The 18755-nt window shown below is 40.4% G+C and overlaps 1 protein-coding gene across 2 annotated transcripts in view; it reads right to left on the minus strand.

The window, feature by feature from the left end:
* SEMA3E (semaphorin 3E) overlaps window positions 1–18755 on the minus strand; it is a 332512-nt gene that overhangs the window by 99126 nt on the left and 214631 nt on the right. For both annotated transcript variants that reach the window (XM_029615222.1, XM_029615221.1), the window contains exons 6-8: window positions 7552–7671; window positions 6055–6197; window positions 5431–5545 (exon numbers count right to left, since the gene is read on the minus strand). In XM_029615222.1, the coding sequence (XP_029471082.1) occupies window positions 5431–5545; window positions 6055–6197; window positions 7552–7671 (378 nt within the window). The remainder of the gene's footprint in view (window positions 1–5430; window positions 5546–6054; window positions 6198–7551; window positions 7672–18755) is intronic.

The raw sequence follows: 18755 nt of genomic DNA on the forward strand, positions 1-18755 counted from the left end.
TGTTTAATATGGCTTTGTTTTATTCTATATGTAGTATTTAGCTGGAACACTACTGTACAGCATTAGCTATTGCAATGCATCATTGTTTCAGAAATGTAATAGAAATGAGTTCTGAAACTAAGATGCCCCATAAATAAGAAGGTATTCTGCTTCATAGTCTCTGCTGGGGTAAAATATAACATAGCAATGCTATTGTATTCAACATGATTATTTATTTATTTATTTATAGATTTTTATATACCGATGTTCATCAGAGATATCACCTCGGTTTACAGTATAACAGAAAACATATGCTTGGAGGCGTTTTACACAGAACAAGAGTTAGTTACTTAATAATAATAAATATGCATGGGGGAAGAGAAACAAGGATTGAAAAGCAGATATTAACAAAATAACAGTAATATAATAATAACAGATATTATCAATTATATACATTATGGTAAAAAATGCAGTATAACATTAAGAACTGTAGAAATGGCATGATATTTTATGAGATTTCCTGTGGGGCGGACTGAGGGGGTGTAGAGAGAGGGCGAAATGTGCTGAGAGGTCCTAGGTGTAAGCTTTAGTAAAGAGCCAAGTCTTGAGATTTTGTTTGAAAGTTTTAAGGCAATCTTCCCGGTGTAACTCCACAGGCATTGTATTCCAGAGAGCAGGCCCGGCTACTGAGAATGCACGGGCACTGGTGGAGGCCAGTTTAGTGCATTTAGGTGAGGGAGTCTGCATGGTAGCGAGATGTTGGTGTCTGGTGGGCTTAGTGGACTGGTGGAGACAAAAGGAGTCATTGAACCAGTTCATTAGATTAGAAAGATATATTCATATACACACACAACAAACAGATTCATTAGATTAGAAAGATATATTCATATACACACACAACAAACAGATTCACCCGCACAAAAACACAAATCCACAAACAGTCATACACTTGCAAACCCAAATCTACAAATATGGTCATATACATACAAACACAAATCTGCAAACATGGTCATATGGAAACATACATCCACAAACACAGTGAAAATACACACAAAATAAAGCCACAAACACAGTCATGGACATGCAAACATAAAGCCACAAACACATTCACCCACATGCAAACACAAATCCACAAACACGGTCTTACATACACACAAAAACACAAATCCGCAAACATGGCCACATACACAAACATAAATCCACAAATATAGTTATAAACATGCAAATATAAAACCACAGTCATACATTCACCCTCATACAAACACAAAGCCACAGTCATACATATGCAAACCCAAATTCACAAATATGGTCATACACATGCAAAGACAAATCTACAAATATGGTCATATACACACAAATCTGCAAACATGGTCACATATGCACAATCATAAATCCACAAACACAGCCATAATCATGCAAATATAAAACCACAAATACATTTGCCTGCACACAAACACAAATCCACAAATATGGCCATACACATACAAACACAAATCCACAAACAGTCATACACATGCAAACCCAAATTCACAAATATTTTCATACACACACACACAAACACAAATCCACAAATGTAGTTATAAACATGCAAATATAAAACCACAAACACATTCACCCGCATGCAAACATAAATCCACATAGTCATATACACACAAACACAAATCTACAAATATGGTCATACATGCACAAATACAAATCCGCAAACATGGTCAATCACACGCAAACATAAAGCCACAAACAGTCATAAACATACAAACATAAATCCACAAATATGGTTATAAACATGCAAACACAAATCTGAAAATATGATCAAATACAATACAATCAATAAAAAGTTTGTGGTAAAAAATCATGGGAAAAGCAACAATGAATTCCACAGGCACAAATTTGCATTTCTGTTAATTTTTGTTTGGAGAAAAGGACTATACAGAAGATTATCTGCCTCACCTCTACTCACTCTCTGAAACACCACAAATACAGTCTAGGGTTCACTGAACCTTATTTAATTTTGTTCTTTTTTTTGTGTTATTTGTTTCATTTCATTTATTAAAATGGAAAAAAATACAACAAATGTAGCAGCAGCATTGTTTTTTGTTTATAGCACATTTTTCCAAAACTTTAAAAAAAGAAACAAAAAAGATTAAAATATGGAGTCCAGCTTCAACCCAGTGTCACTGTGTCCTCTGCCACTGCTGCCAAAAGAGCCCATCCAGGCTTTCCCTCAGTGTCCTACCGCCCCCTCCTCAGCTACTACCTCCTCCTCTGGGTCCAGGGGCAGGAGCCATCACCAGTTGCTCCTGTTCTACCATATCCCAACTTCAAAATGGTTCTGGCCAGGCCTGACACTTCACAACAAACTGCTATCAGCCTGTCGAAGCAGGAGTGATTGGGATTTACTTCTGTTGCTGTGAGGTGGGGGGAGATCTGGAGATCTGGAGGCGTATGTGGACAAGCCTGGTTGGGGGGGAGTTTATGAGAGGCAGGAGGGCAGTCACAAACCTGTTATGGTTTCTTTTTTTAGGGCTCACCTACTGATGCAGTTTGAAAGCGAAACCAAAAAAAAAGGTGATTGGTGGGCAAATACTTTTACTAAATAAATAATTAAAGCTGGATTTCCCAGCTCTGCATTTAGAAAGATGGTAAATCCATTAACTTATAGGGATGTGCCGCAGGGACGGATTCGTCCCATTCGGTATTCGTATTTGTCGGGACCCAAATCCGTTGCATCCGTTCTCGGGGGACCCCGATCCATTCATTAGTTACGTATGTATTCGTTTCCCAAAAAAAACCCCATCCCTTTAAATTTAATTTACTACAAACCCCCACCCTCCTGACCCCCCCAAGGCTTGCCAAAAGTCCCTGGTGGTCCAGCGGGAGTCCTGGAGCGATCTCTTGCACTCGGGCCGTCAGCTGCTGGTATTCAAAATGGCGCCAATAACCTTTGCCCTTACTATGTCACAGGGGCTACCGGCCCAAGTGCAGGAGATCGCTCCAGGACTCCCGCTGGACCACCAGGGACTTTTGGCAAGCCTTGGGGGGGTCAGGAGGGTGGGGGGTTGTAGTAAATTAAATTTAAAGGGTTGGGATGGTGGTTTTCTTGGAAATGAATACATATGTAACTAATGAATGGATCGGGGTCCCCCGAGAATGGATACAACGGATTTGGGTCCTGACGAATACGAATACCGAATGGGACGACTCTGTCCCTGCTGCACATCCCTATAAGTTAATGGATTTACCATCTTTCTAATTGCAGTGCTGGGAAATCCAGCTTTAATTATTTATTTAGTAAAAGTATTTGCTCACCAGTCACCTGCTTCAGGCAATGCACACAGCATAAATAAAAGAATTCAAATAAATCAAAACAATCTTAAATATATTTACAGAATTTAAGTAAATCATATAAAAACGAAGCCCTCCTGGGAGAGTGAGCAACTGATCAAATGGACGCCTCTGGATTTTAAGCAGCAAAACTTTGCTTCCTATACTCCACTTTGGGTTTGTTTTCTTTAATTTTGATGTTGTTATTGAGAGATTTTGTGATCATAACTTTTTGAGTTACACCCACAAAAAATGAGCTTTGAATATTTCCCCCACTGAGTGCTTACATTATGTGCACACAATGTACCCACAGAAAGTGGCCTCAGGGGTGACGTTCCGGGGCCTAACACTAGTTGGGTCGGAAGAACCATAATCCTAGCCTTACAGAAGTAACTTGATCTGAATAGATTCAGCAAGAAACTCTTTAAAAAAATTATTGATATATATGTTCATATTATATTAAAGTTTGCATAAAATAATAAACATGCTCAAGAAAAATGCAAAAAAAGTGTAATTGTCCTCCATACAGGAGCCAAGATGCAAAAATTAAAGATATAAAAAGAAATGGGCCGGATTTTAAATGCCCTGCGTGCGTAAATCCGGCCGGATTTACGTGCGCAGGGCCCTCGCGCGCCGGCGCGCCTATTTTGCATAGGCCGCCGGCGCGCGCAGAGCCCCAGGACGCGCGTAAGTCCCGGGGCTTCGTAAAAGGGGCGGGGAGGGTGTGTGTCCGGAGGCGTGTCCGGGGGTCAGGGGGCGGTTCGGGGCGGGACAGGGGGCGTGGCGCCGGCCCGGGGGCGTGGTTGAGGCCTCCGGACCAGCCCCCGGGTTGGGTGATGGCGCGCCAGCAGCCCACTGGCGCGCGCAGATTTACACCTGCTTTCAGCAGGCGTAAATCTGGCAACAAAGGTAGGGGGGGGTTAGATAGGGCCGGGGGGGTGGGTTAGGTAGGGGAAGGGAGGGGAAGGTGGGGGGAGGGCGAAGGAAAGTTCCCTCCGAGGCCACTCCGATTTCGGAGTGGCCTCAAAGGGAACAGGCAACGCGCGCTGGGCTCGGCGCACGCAGGTTGCACAAATGTGCACCCCCTTCCGCGCGTTGACCCCGGATTTTATAAGATACGCGCGGCTACGCGCGTATCTTATAAAATCCAGCGTACTTTTGTTCGCGCCTCACGCAATTTTATAAAATCTGCCTCAATGCGTATAATGCCAGCATAACCAATGAAATATGAAATAAAAAAATTGCAAACTCAATCCTCCAGTCATCTTATGCCTAGATCTGAAATAATGGCCCTTCACAACCTCGGATAAATGATCAAAGGAAAGGTCTGCATTCTGTTCTTAATTCATTTTACGTTAACAGGGGTAATTTTCAAAGTAAAACTCACCCAAGGCCAGAACCTGTGCTCGCAAGGAGAAGAACTTTTCACAACGCATTTCTGTCTCTCTAGTTAAGTCTGAGAAAATTCAGAAGTGTTTTATCTTTCCTATGAAAAAAAGAGCTTAAATATCCTGCCCCCACTGAGATTCAAATAATAATATTACTGACAATGCAGCCTTTCCTATAGAGAGCGGCTTCCCCTATGGATGGATGTAAGTTAATTTGTTTATTCAAATCTACTTCCAATTTATCATAAACAGATTGTTCTTTTCTGTTAGATAGTAAATAAATAGCAGGAATTAATGGCGGCACTGATAGCATGGTTATTTCTAAGGTCTCTTATATAATGTTTGAACAAATCAGATCAAGAAATATTTGATTCCATAGGAAAATTAAGTGTATGCAAATACCTAGGTTTCAACATATTTTCTGAATTTTCCAGTTTACGAAGAAATACATCTTTTATCATTGAGGCACATGTATCCAGAAACAAATTTACCCTGGACTCTATCAAAACTATCATTCCACAACAATTCTGCACTTACTTTACCACAAGCTCATCCTGTAACTCAGTTTTAGTGATAACTATGGATCATTCTAACCAGGCAAAAGCTTGGAGTAAATTGTCTAAGTATATTCATAAGTCCCACTGAATATCTGGGACAAGTTACATATACAACTTTCCCTGGGTACATTTGCTGCTTGCCATATCGCTGGACATTGATCTCTTCACATCAATTTAATATTTACCAAGCTCATCAAAATGTGTATCAATTCCATTTGGTCCTGCCACTGAGCAAATCAGTCTGGTTTTCAGAAAAGTGCTCCATTTATTCACCAATATCCGTTGCCCTCCAACATCATTCTGGAAAGAAAGAGAAATAATGGGCAAGTTAGATAAATACATATAAGTGATGTACACATGAAAAACAAAAGCTCTTATTGTTGGCATTTGAAATACAGATTAGAAATGGAAAAGTCATGGAACAGTCCTATCTACGTCATGCAGGACGATCTTCTCGGATATCGTGGTAGAAGCCAGGCAGCAGTGCTGGTGCTATTGGATTTCTCTGCAGCATTTGACATTGTAGATCATAATGTCTTGCCATTTTGATTAACCAAAGCCAGTCTAAGCAGAAAAGTCCAAATCTGATTTAATTCCTTTCTTTCAGACACGCAACAAGCTGTACAATTCACTGACAACACATCAGCACCCTGGATGATGAACTGTGTGGTCCCCCAAGACTCCAGTCCTATAGAGCTGATCCATGCTTAATAAAATTAATAATTCCTTATACTAACATGCTATAAAAGAAGAAAATGAGGGAGATCTGAGAGCATGCTTTTTATATTTGGGGAAATAAATCTTCTTACCGCACAGAGTCTGCCCACTCTTGCATAAATAGCATGGCCATCTTTGTCTGTTTCTAGAGCTTTCTCAGAAAAGAAGAAGTACACTTTGTCGTCATTTTGGTCTTCATTGTCAGGAATCACATATGATGCCACAAACTTAGGCTCTATGAAACAAAACAGAGTTATTAGATGAAAGCTGATAGAATTCAACAAATTGTGTGCCCTTTAATGGCGGTAAAAATACAGAAATGGCAGTTATTGATAGATAAAGACTTGATACATGAACAAAAGGTCACTTGGGCATTTGACCTGGCGCATTGGACAATCACACTTATCTAGCTAAAGGACAATTTTTTTCTTCTCCCTTGTCTCACACAGATCTTGACTGTCACTGAAGCGGTGCCTCCTATACTGCATGCAGAATTATCATTCTGCATGCATCTGGTGGTAGTTTATCATAATAGTAATACTTTATATTGTTATGTGCTTGCATGGCTTTTCTATACTTGATGCCAATAAAAATATTTAAAATGATAAAAAAAAATCAACAAACAAATGAGAAAATACAAGTTAGCATGAATGTTGCTTTGTTTTTTTAGTTTGAATTTTGGATACTGAGGAACATGCTCCAAGATCATTGCTTGTTTTAATCACAACCCACTTTGCAGATTGGCCGGCCCCTGTCACATGGTAGGAGTAATGGATGGCCGGCGCCAATGGCATGGATACCCTGTCACATGGTAAGGGCAAAGGGCCATCGGCGCCATTTTTATTAGTGGCAGCCGACGGCCCGAGAGTGGGAGATTGCTCCCGGGACCCCCACTGGACCACCAGGTAATTTTAAAACATTTTGGGGGGGGGGGGGGTCAGGAGGGTGGGGGAAGCTAAGGGAGCAGTTTTAAAGGGTCGGGGTGGGTTTATTTTTATTGGCTCGGGCGCAGCCGATAAAAAAAAACCGATCAGACCGCATGAAGGAAAATTCACATCCCTAATACATACCACTGCTCTATACATATCGGCTCATCTTCTCCCCTTTTAAGTCCTGGACAAACAATAAAGGCCTCCCTTTTTTTTTTTACTTGCCCTAAACAAAATAAAAAATGTCTGTGCAGACCGTAGAATTAATTAAACATTTCATCAGATTATAAAATGAATGCATCCAAAAGTTTTATCTACATTTCTTATGTATTTACTTTCATGTATTTATTCATGTTTATACAGTATGTTGGGGACCTTTGTCATCTATTGTAATAGTATGTTATTGCATCATGGCCAGTACTTCACTATCATGCAAAGCTGCCAAAAATACATCATTGGTCATTATGTTGCTGTGTTCACTAATGCATATTTCAACTTTTGCTATATAATTTCTCTCACCCACAATTCTGTAAATATCCCATGTTAATCCTAATTAAGTTATCAAACTGTGTAACGACATAAAATATGCCACAATATAGTAGTGACACTCATACAACAATAAGTCCGGACTGATACATATCTATCTATTCTTTTATTTACCTTTCAAGAGACGTTCGTCATCATGCTCTGTTCGGATCTGTGGAAGACGCCCCATACTGCGAAATATGGCACCATCTCTTCTCCAGTAATCATTATAGAGCCCAGCAAACAGCTCATGGCCTAAAAGACAGATACAACAGCAAAACGACATGATTTCTCAGGACCTGACTGTATTCTTCCTTGCAACAGAATGATGGATGGATGGATGTGTCTGAAATAATGGAGGAGTGGAAGAGACTGTTTTAATTGTTTTATTTGTAAGTAATTTAAATTTTAATGTATTTTAATGATTTGTAATTTATGTTATACATCACTTAGGAAGATTTTCATCAGTTAATCAATTAATAAATGACAAATAAATAAATATATATTGGTTGATTGATTGATGCTCTTTTGAAAAGGCAGAGTAAACTGGTGAGCCTATCACCAATTGAGGGTTAAGAACATAAGAACATGCCATACTGGGTCAGACCAAGGGTCCATCAAGCCCAGCATCCTGTTTCCAACAGTGGCCAATCCAGGCCATAAGAACCTGGCAAGTACCCAAAAACTAAGTCTATTCCATGTTACCGTTGATAGTAATAGCAGTGGCTATTTTCTAATTCAACTTAATTAATAGCAGGTAATGGACTTCTCCTCCAAGAACGTATCCAATCCTTTTTTTAAGCACAGCTATACTAACTGCAGATGTAGTCAAATATGACAAAGATAACCAAATCTTCAATATTAACATAGAAACATAGAAATGACTGCAGAAGAAGACCAAACGGCCCATCCAGTCTGCCCAGTAAGCTTCACACTTTTTTTTTCTCATACTTATCTGTTTCTCTTGGCTCTTAGTAACCTTTTGGTTCTATTTCCCTTCCACCCCCACCATTAATGTAGAGAGCAGTGTTGGAACTGCATCTAAGTGAAATATCTAGCTTAATTAGTTAGGGGTAGTAACCGCCGCGATAAGCAAGCTACACCCATGCTTATTTGTTTACCCAGACTATGTAATTCAGTCCTTGTTGGTTGTTGTCTGTATATAGATCCACTTTTCTTCATTCCCCCTGCCTTTGAAGCAGAGAGTTATGCTGGATATGCATTGAAAGTGAAGTATCGGTCTTTCTCCCCTGCCGTTGAAGCAGAGAGCTAAGCTGGACATTGTGAAGTACAGGTTATATTATCAGAGGGCCACTCATCTTATGACTTTCAGTGGTTTTTTTAAGAAGCCATTAGACTTTTTCCCTTACACAGTACTTTTACCTTCTTAGTGTTCTCACACAAAGATTCCTTTAAGTGCATTCCTCTCCGAGATTTATTTTAATGCAATGTTTAATCTGCCCAGTTTGCTCAGGATCTAGATAGTTTGTATCTGAAGGGTACAGAGCAGGTGACAGGGTGTTAACAGATTTTCTATCTTAGCCGAGAAGAGACCATCCTCAGCTCATAACTCTGACATCAATAAGAGCGGCATTCGTCTTCTTGTTGACTTGGATAGGGATTTACTGAGATTGTATTTCTGTAAAACAACCCTAAACCCTCTATGTTTCCGGATGACTGCTTCCTTTTTTTGGGGTTCAATAGCTGGGGTTGTGTGTGTGTGTTGGGGGGGGGGGGTGTTAAATTTTCCATGTCAGTGCATTGTTAAGCATGTTTTCTATGATCCTGACAAATTGACCCTCCTTTTTACTCAAAAACAAGATTTATTTCAGCCCAAAGCAACAGCTTCACTCAGAAGTTTCCCTCTTCTGTTTTGTGAGTTCTGATGTCATGCAACTGGTATTTGGTATCTAGAATTCGGATTCGGATATCCAAATGGTCGGGGGAGGTTCTTTGCATTTGTTGACTCTTCCCCCCCATATTGTGAACTGGAGTTTATATTTTTTATTTTTGGAAATGTTTTTTTTCTTTTTCTTTGTTGCTTCTATGTTTACTTTATTTTGCTATGTTCCGTTATGATGTGTGCATTGGAAATACTGATAAATAAAAAGTTTAAAATGCACCTACTCGAGCAGCGAGAACCTCTGCTAGGTACAAATGACTTCCGTATGTTGCTACAAGCCCTGATTTTAATTAACCTTGATTACTATCATTCTTTATATTAGCAATATGCTCAATTCGGCCATTACAAATGATTTAAAACTCAGCTGCTCCCATTTTAAGAAATTCAAGCACTCGAGAACCTATATCCCCCATTCTTTGCATTGGCCGACGATTACATTTCCCAGTCTAAACAAAATATTAGAAATGATTTTCAATTTACTTCACAATGACTCTTCCATCTGGTTATGCACTTCTCTCCAGATATACAAACTTATCAGGCAATTGCGGTTTGCGGATAAAATTCTCTTGGATATTCACACTTTAAAAATTGCAAGACTAGATATCAGCAGCAGGAAACACGCGTTCCCGACTGCAGGCCACATTAGTGGATTCACTGCGAATGACTACAGAGTTAAACAGGAAGCTAAAACTTTTCTATTTAAAAAGGCGTTCAACACATGAGTAAGATATTGAGAACCCCCTGTCTTCCCATTTAATGATGCTGGATTATGATATTGTGTTGTTTTTGACACAATCTAAGACAGAATGCAGAAATGATAAGCTCTCTTTTAATCCATATGCTGCTTTTTAATATCTGTGATGTTTTAATGTGAATGTTATTCTGTAAACCACCCTTCAAAATACTTATTGGAGGGTGCAGTATATAAGACCTTTTAACTAAATAAGTAAATAAACAAATAAATAGTTTGCTCTCTCAGATGTGATATGTGTATGAATGTCGGTATATAAAAGTTTTAAATAAAATAAATGAATAAGTAACTTGCTTGTTTCGCTTGGGGCTCAGTGGTCACTTACATATATATAGTAAGCTCTTCGGAGCGGGGAACTCCTTCACGTACTGTGCCTGCATGACTTGTAGCAATCGTTCATTTCTTACCTTGTACAGCAGTGCCTGCACTGTTATCGCTGTCTGGGAAATAATGCCGATGTATTCAGAGGTCTGCATTATTTATTGAAGAATTGATCCCAGGCTAATGCTGCCTATTTCATCGCATGCCCTTATTTATATTCTCATGCCTTTGTACAAACGTTTCCATCAGGACCCTGCACGATCTGTCACTGGAGTGAGTTAGTTTTATATTGCATCTATGAAGCAGAACAGGGCGGCTGCTGCGTTAGTGCACTTGAATGCACAGAAGTAAAGGTAAACAAAACTCATGTATAAGCTGATTCCTTTTTTATTGGAATAACAATTCATTTCTTTCCTAGTTTTCAGGAACTGATACTCATTTCTTCGGGTCAGAATACGGGAAGGGAGCGTTGGATCCTGAAATCTAATCACGAAATTTCTTGTTAGTTGCTTTTCTTTGTTAACCTTTATGTCTATGCATAGTTTGATAGCGATACAATGTTGCATTTTATAAGTAATTCAAATTTTTACATTAGAAATTATTAACTAAAGCATCAAAATAAAGGTAAATAAACAAGAGACACACACACACACACACACACACACACTTTTTTTCTACCTTTATTCAGGTGGACTAACACAGCAGCCACAATTCTGAAGCTAAAATAATGCCATTTCTTTCTCCACTAGGGGGCGCCCCTGTAATATTATCCAGCTCCAGCTCCCGTCCTTTCAGGGGCTTTAGAGAAACTAAGAATTCTAACAAAAACCAGGACATTAACATCCAGTTGTTTTGACTAAGTTACGATGTCTTGCAGCAAATGGGCATTGGGCTGCTCACACTTCTGTGAAATGTTCCTTTAGGAATAATTGATTTGTTTGCTCTGCTGCCACTGAAATTCTGATAGGAATGGCTTTAGGAATACTAGCTATCCAATATAATTTATAAATTCCTTGTTACAGTCTCAGAACAGAAATCTCGGGGGTGCTGGAAAAACTCACTTTCAATGATTTGGTTGTTATCCTTTGACTTGTTAAGAATCTGACACTTTTTCTTTTGAAAATACAGATTTATTCTGATTTATTCATATTTTTGTAAACTTTTGCGGATTCAGTAGATTTAGAGATGGTGCCACTCTTACAGCACTTCAGATAGGTGACTGTGAACATTTCCATCCAGCCTTGGCGCCTGAGCTCAGAACTGGATGTATAGGGAGACAGAAGTTGGACCAATAAGAGTATGCATGTATGAGACACATTGCTGTCCATCATCATCATCATCGTTTATGTCACATTCCTCAGTGGATGAGTTCACAGCATCTTACAAATAGCAATTGCATAGCTCAGAGACCACCAGAAAAACAAATGAAAGGGTTACAGTGCACAGGGAGTACAAATGTAGGATAACAGATATATAAGAAGAGGTGTAACATTCAAAAGCAATGTGATATCAACTCATGCAAGCAGAGGGCTTCAATACAACAGTGATATAGCTCAGCCTTTCTTAGATGGGGAGAGACCTGAACCATGATAACAGAATGTGAGAGGATGTACCGGTAATTAAAAGATAGAGAAGGGGGAGAGGGGGGAGAAGCACCACATGCAGGTTGAAGCATGGGATGAGCTGGACTGTGCGGCAGTGAGAAATGGAAGGAAGGAAATTTAGGCTGCGGCATCAAGGAGCTAGTGCAGCTAGCCAAGTGGCCAATGTTGAGAGAGAATGTTTTTTAAACTGCAGTTCATGAGTTGCTGACAGTGTCAAACTGATCCATAAATGATCTGAAGACTGAAATGCTGTTCTCATGATCACGCATGCACATTCTGAATATATGCACAAGCTGCAGGAAAGTTCCTTTTGATTTCAAGAGTTTTACTGCTTCTTATCCTGGATAAGTCTAAAAAGTTCTATTTATCCAGTTCAATAAGACAGATGGATAAGTCTCAGACAGTGCTGGATAAGTAGCACTATTTAAGATTTACCTGGATATCTTACTTCCCTGAGATTCATCCAGCTGTGGTAGTGCTCTGACACGTGTTAAACTGTGTAAATTATCTGGATATCTTACTTCCCTGGAGATTCATCCAGCTGTGGTAGTGCTCTACCAAGTGTTAAACGGTGTAAATTATCTAGATATCTTACTTCCCTGGAGATTCATCCAGCTGTGGTAGTGCTCTGACATGTGTTAAACTGTGTAAATTATCTGGATATCTTACTTCCCTGAGATTCATCCAGCTGTGGTAGTGCTCTACCAAGTGTTAAACGGTGTAAATTATCTAGATATCTTACTTCCCTGGAGATTCATCCAGCTGTGGTAGTGCTCTACCACGTGTTAATCGGTGTAAATTATCTGGATATCTTACTTCCCTGAGATTCATCCAGCTGTGGTAGTGCTCTACCACGTGTTAAACTGTGTAAATTATCTGGATATCTTACTTCCCTGGAGATTCATCCAGCTGTAGTAGTGCTCTACCACGTGTTAATCGGTGTAAATTATCTGGATATCTTACTTCCCTGAGATTCATCCAGCTGTGGTAGTGCTCTACCAAGTGTTAAACGGTGTAAATTATCTAGATATCTTACTTCCCTGGAGATTCATCCAGCTGTGGTAGTGCTCTACCACGTGTTAATCGGTGTAAATTATCTGGATATCTTACTTCCCTGAGATTCATCCAGCTGTGGTAGTGCTCTACCAAGTGTTAAACGGTGTAAATTATCTAGATATCTTACTTCCCTGGAGATTCATCCAGCTGTGGTAGTGCTCTACCACGTGTTAAACGGTGTAAATTATCTGGATATCTTACTTCCCTGGAGATTCATCCAGCTGTGGTAGTGCTCTACCACGTGTTAAACTGTGTAAATGATCTGGATATCTTACTTCCCTGGAGATTCATCCAGCTGTGGTAGTGCTCTACCACGTGTTAAACGGTGTAAATTATCTGGATATCTTACTTCCCTGGAGATTCATCCAGCTGTGGTAGTGCTCTACCACGTGTTAAACTGTGTAAATTATCTGGATATCTTACTTCCCTAGAGATTCATCCAGCTGTGGTAGTGCTCTGACACTTGTTAAACGGTGTAAATTATCTGGATATCTTTATTTATTTATTTATTTAAAAGTATTTATATACCGCTTTTTAAAATAAAATTTTGTCAAAACGGTTTACAACAAGTTAAAATAAAGTGAAAATAAAATATAACTAAAATAAACATAAAATACATAAATTTAGCTAAGTAGCTAGATAATTGCTAGCTAAAAAAAAGAAATTATTAACTAAAAAATAATAATAATGGTAACATGCCATGGGTAATCAGAATAGGGAAGGTAAAAGGGATGAAGGGGGGGGGGGGGGGGGCAAATTATCGGATTAAAATATCCTAAGAAGAAAGCAGATGGGATGATTGGGTGGAAAGTTGAGGTAATATGTGTCTGATGGGTGAAATTTGAGGAGATGAGAACTTCATTTTTGATCAGGGAAATGCTTAGATGGAGTATTAAATGCTTGTTGAAAAAAGAATGTTTTTAAAGCTTTTTTGAAATGATAAGGATTTAATATTAAACGGAGAGGGTTGGGTAAAGAGTTCCAGAGAGATGGTCCCGCTACTGAAAAAGCTCTTTTCCTGGTAATATCTAATCTAGCCTGTCGTGGTGATGGAATGTCTAAGAGATTTTGAGTAAGTGATCTTAAATGTTGGGTGGGTTTGTAAATGCGGAGTAAGGTGCAAAGCCAGGTGGAGGAAGAGTTATAAATTAAGCTGTGAATGATTGAGAGTACTTTGTATTTTATCCTGTATTTTATGGGTAACCAGTGAAGAGATTGTAAGATAGGTGTAATGTGATTGCGAATGGAGGTACCGGATAATAAGCGAGCTGCACTATTTTGAACTAATTGTAGTGGGTGAATTGATGAATCAGGCCTAGATAAAGTGCATTACAATAGTCTAAACCAGAGAAGATAAGAGATTGAAGGACAGTTCTGAAATCACGATAGAAAAGAAGAGGACGAAGACGTTTCAGAAGTTGTAATTTATAGAATGATTTCTTTGTTAGAGAGGAAATTTGTTGTTTCATGGATAAGTCTGTATTTATAGTTACACCTAGATTTATGGCATGACAATTAATTGGGATGGTTGAACCATTGAAGGTAAAATGAGATGGTGGGCCTATAGAGGAGTCTGTAATGGATGTTAAGTGAACTAGTTCGGTTTTTGATGGATTTAATTTTAAGCGATTATGAGATAGCAAAGAGTTAATGGTGGATAGGTAGAGTGAGACTAATGATAGAGTATCGGACCAGGAAGTTTTATAGGGAACAAGAAATTGAATGTCGTCTGCATAAATTTTGAATTGTAGGTTGAGTGAAGATAAAATATGACAAAGCGGAAGAAGATATATATTGAATAGTATGGGAGATAGTGATGATCCTTGGGGAACGCCGGATGGAATTGTGTAGGGAGTGGAGGATTGATGGTTGATATTAACTTGTTGAGGGCGATCTGTAAGAAAAGATGAAAACCAGCTTAATACTGTTCCAGTGATGCCTATTGCTTGTAGACCTGAAATGAGAATTTGGTGATCGACCGTATCAAATGCTGCTGAAATATCTAAAAATACTATAATATAATCTGTGTAAGCGAGGGGAGGCGTCGCTGACAGACGAGGATCAGAGCCTGCAGCAAGTGGAAGTTGTGGCAAGCAATGTAGAACTCTGGACACAGGAAAGTCTGTAGCGTAGTCGTTCAAAGCAAGGGTCAGGACACGGAGAAGGCAGGCATAGCCAATCAAGGCATGGAGAAGGTAGGTGTGGTCAATCAAGGCAATGGTCAGAGCACGGAGAAGGCAGGCATGGTCAGGCATAGTGAAGGTCCGGGGCTGGAGAGAAGCTGAAGAGTAGTCAGGTGTAGCAGTGGTCAAATCCAAAGAGTCAGTCCAACACATAGATGAAACAGGAACAAGGAGAACAGGAACTGGGAACCACAGGAAACAGAAACACAATGAAGATACAATTCTCGGATCAGCAACGAGTGCTCTGAGTACGAGGAGACCTGTTGCAAAGGCAACGCAATGGAGCGAGGCCTGAGCTTTTATACGCTGAAGAGTCTTACGTCAGCATCTGGGTTCACGGCCAGGTTCCCACCGTGGGCCCTTTAAAAGAACTAAAGATGTGCGAGCATGTGTCTAGGAAGGGGTGTGGCACTGATGGTGGTGTCTCTCCATGGGCCATGTGGAGAGGCCTGACGAACAGGGACATCTTGGCTGGCAACTGGAGGGAACCCGAGGTCGGAGCTGGCGGCCAGTGAAGAGGAGCCAGGAGCTGGAGTCCATCTGAAAAGGTGAGAGACCGTGCTGCGGGGCTGTCGCGGGCGTCACGCGTAATACTCTTAACAGTTGTAGCTACATCTTTTGGGTTTTTTTTTTTAACTATTTTTCTCATTTTATCAAAGTTTCCCTTTTGAGAGTTTAGTGCTAGAGCCATGGATTTACTTACTGTACCCCTTCCAGTCATTAATTCAAATTTGATCATATTATGATCACTATTGCCAAGTGACCCCACCACTGATACCTCTGTCAACAAATCCTACGCTCCACTGAGAATTAGATCTAAAATTGCTCCCTCTTTCATTGGTTCTGGAACCAATTGCTCCACAAAAGTGTCATTTATTCCATCCAGGAACTTTATCTCTCTAGCATGTCCTGATGTTTCACTTAAACCGTCAATATTGGGGTGACTGAAATCTCAAGCACACTGGTGCAGGACAAATCTCACTTCCACTGAAGAATTCAAAGAGTCTGTTTATTTCAGAAGATTCAATGTCAAATTCGTTCTATTGGCAACTCCATCAATAATAACAATGATTTCTTAAAGTCCCCCGACACGGTCCCGTGTTTCGCGACTGCTGCATCGGGAGGGACTAAGGTGCGCTCCAGTGATTACTGCTACAGATTATAACTGTTACCTTGGTCCCTCCCGATGCAGCAGTCGTGAAACACGGGACCGTGTCGGGGGACTTTAAGAAATCATTGTTATTATTGATGGAGTTGCCAATAGAACGAATTTGACATTGAATCTTCTGAAATAAACAGACTCTTTGAATTCTTCAGTGGAAGTGAGATTTGTCCTGCACCAGTGTGCTTGAGTACTTGCGGATGTGCAAGGGTTGTGCTTCAGTGTACTTTCGGGTGACTGAAAGCTCCCATTATTACTGTACTACCACTTTGGTTAGTTTCCCTAATTTCTCTTAGCATTTCACTGTCCGTCTCATCATTATGGCCAGCTGGATGGTAGTATACTCCTATTGTTATACTCTTCCCCCAACACACAAAGAATTTCTACCCAAAAAGATTCAATTGTGCATTTAGTCTCTTGCAGGATCATTTCCTGCTGTACCAGGTTGATACAGTCCGTTCAGGAAATCTTCCTCTTCCAAGGCAGCACCAGAGCTGCTTCAGCTCCTCCAGATGTGCCACTCTAGCTTCCGGATATCGGACTCGTTCTCTGAGAGAAAGGAGCTCTTTGCATTGGGTGCACACATACAACTTCTCACTGGCGGATAAAATACATACATGTGACTCTCATGGCAAAAGACTGGGAGGCTCCCCTCTTGCTGCTGCCTTCATCTTAAATTTGGTCAGTTCCTAATTAAGTTTAGGTTGCTATGGGAGTAGGAATTCATATAATTAGGGTCCTTTCAATGTATTAGTTTATTCACTATTTATCTGGTAGTGACCTACAAGGGAATGATTAAACTCTTGATGAGGAGTAGGGAATTTCTGAATTTAATTAAAAGGCTGATTAATTATTTTATTTATTGAGAAGGTGTCATCTACCTATAAATTAAAGGATGAGCTATGGGTGGTTGGGTGGGAGGGAAAGACAAACACACAAACTTCTTGGTTTTTCCCTGCCCTCTGACTAGCTATTTAATACAAACACACAAACTCCTGGTTTTTGCCTGCCTTTCTAGCTATTTAATAGAAACATACAATAATCCTGGTTATTTTGCCTGCCTTCTGAGTAGCTATTTAGTACAGACATACAAACACACTAAAGAATATACCCCAAATAGTCTACTTCTCCCCAAAACTTTTAAGTTCTAAAATGTCCCCAAGCAATACTTACTGATTCTTTTCAGCCACCAGCAAGGTGATCCACTCCCCTAAGTGTTCCTACTGGATTCTCTATGCTCTCTTTAACAAACAGCACATGCCTCCCCCAGTTTGAGCCATCCTATCATTGCAATATAATTTGTATCTTAGTATCACAGTGTCCTATTGGTTATCCTCCTTCCAACAGATCTCTGAAATGCTAATTATATCTACCTCTCCATTCAGCGCTATATATTCTAATTCTCTCATCTTATATTTCAGTCTTCTGGCATTTGCATACAGACAGTTCAAATTATTAACAATCTGCTTATCAGTCGATATCAGAATTTGGGATACTTAAAGGTGCCAGGTTAGTTTAGCATTTATTGCAACCTCTCTATCAGAATGCACTAATTTCCTTGTTTCATTCGTATCTGCTCCATTCACATTACCCCTGTGCTTTCTGTTTAGGATTGTAACTGCCTCTCTGTTCAGGTTATCCCGATGTCTTTCTTAGAAGCACAATATAATCAATTCAATGTGGTTTGGGGTTGAACCACTATTCCATGCATATTACCCCAGTATTTTGTAGGGATGTGCAGAGCAAAATTTTATGTTCATATTTTTTATGTCCGAAAGGGGGTCCCACTTGCGGCCAATATGGACATAAAAAAAATCCAATGAGTTGGGTATATGTACATATGTGCAAAAAAAAATTTAAACCCCCTCACCCTCCTTAATCCCCCCCCCAGACTTACCACAACTCCCTGGTGATCGAGCGAGGAGTGAGGACGTCATTTCTGCAATCCTTGGCGAGAAGCATGTGACGTCGGTGGCACGTCGAGTGACGCGGCGTCACGTGATTCCCGGCTCGTTCGCGCCGGACGGCTCGTTCGGCCCAAAAAGAACTTTTGGCCAGCTTGGGGGGGCCTCCTGACTCCCCCAAGCTGGCCAAAAGTTCTTTTTGGCCAGCTTGGGGGAGTCTTTTTGGCCAGCTTGGGGGGGCCCTCCTGACCCCCCCAAGCTGGCCAAAAGTTCTTTTTGGGCCGAACGAGCCGTCCGGCGCGAACGAGCCGGGAATCACGTGACGCCGGCGTCACTCGACGTGCCGCCGACGTCACATGCTTCTCGCCAAGGATTGCAGAAATGGCGTCCTCACTCCTCGCTCCATCACCAGGGAGTTGTGGTAAGTATGGGGGGGGGATTAAGGAGGGTGAGGG

This window comes from Rhinatrema bivittatum, chromosome 9, assembly GCF_901001135.1.
Source record: "Rhinatrema bivittatum chromosome 9, aRhiBiv1.1, whole genome shotgun sequence".
Lineage (NCBI taxonomy): Eukaryota > Metazoa > Chordata > Amphibia > Gymnophiona > Rhinatrematidae > Rhinatrema > Rhinatrema bivittatum.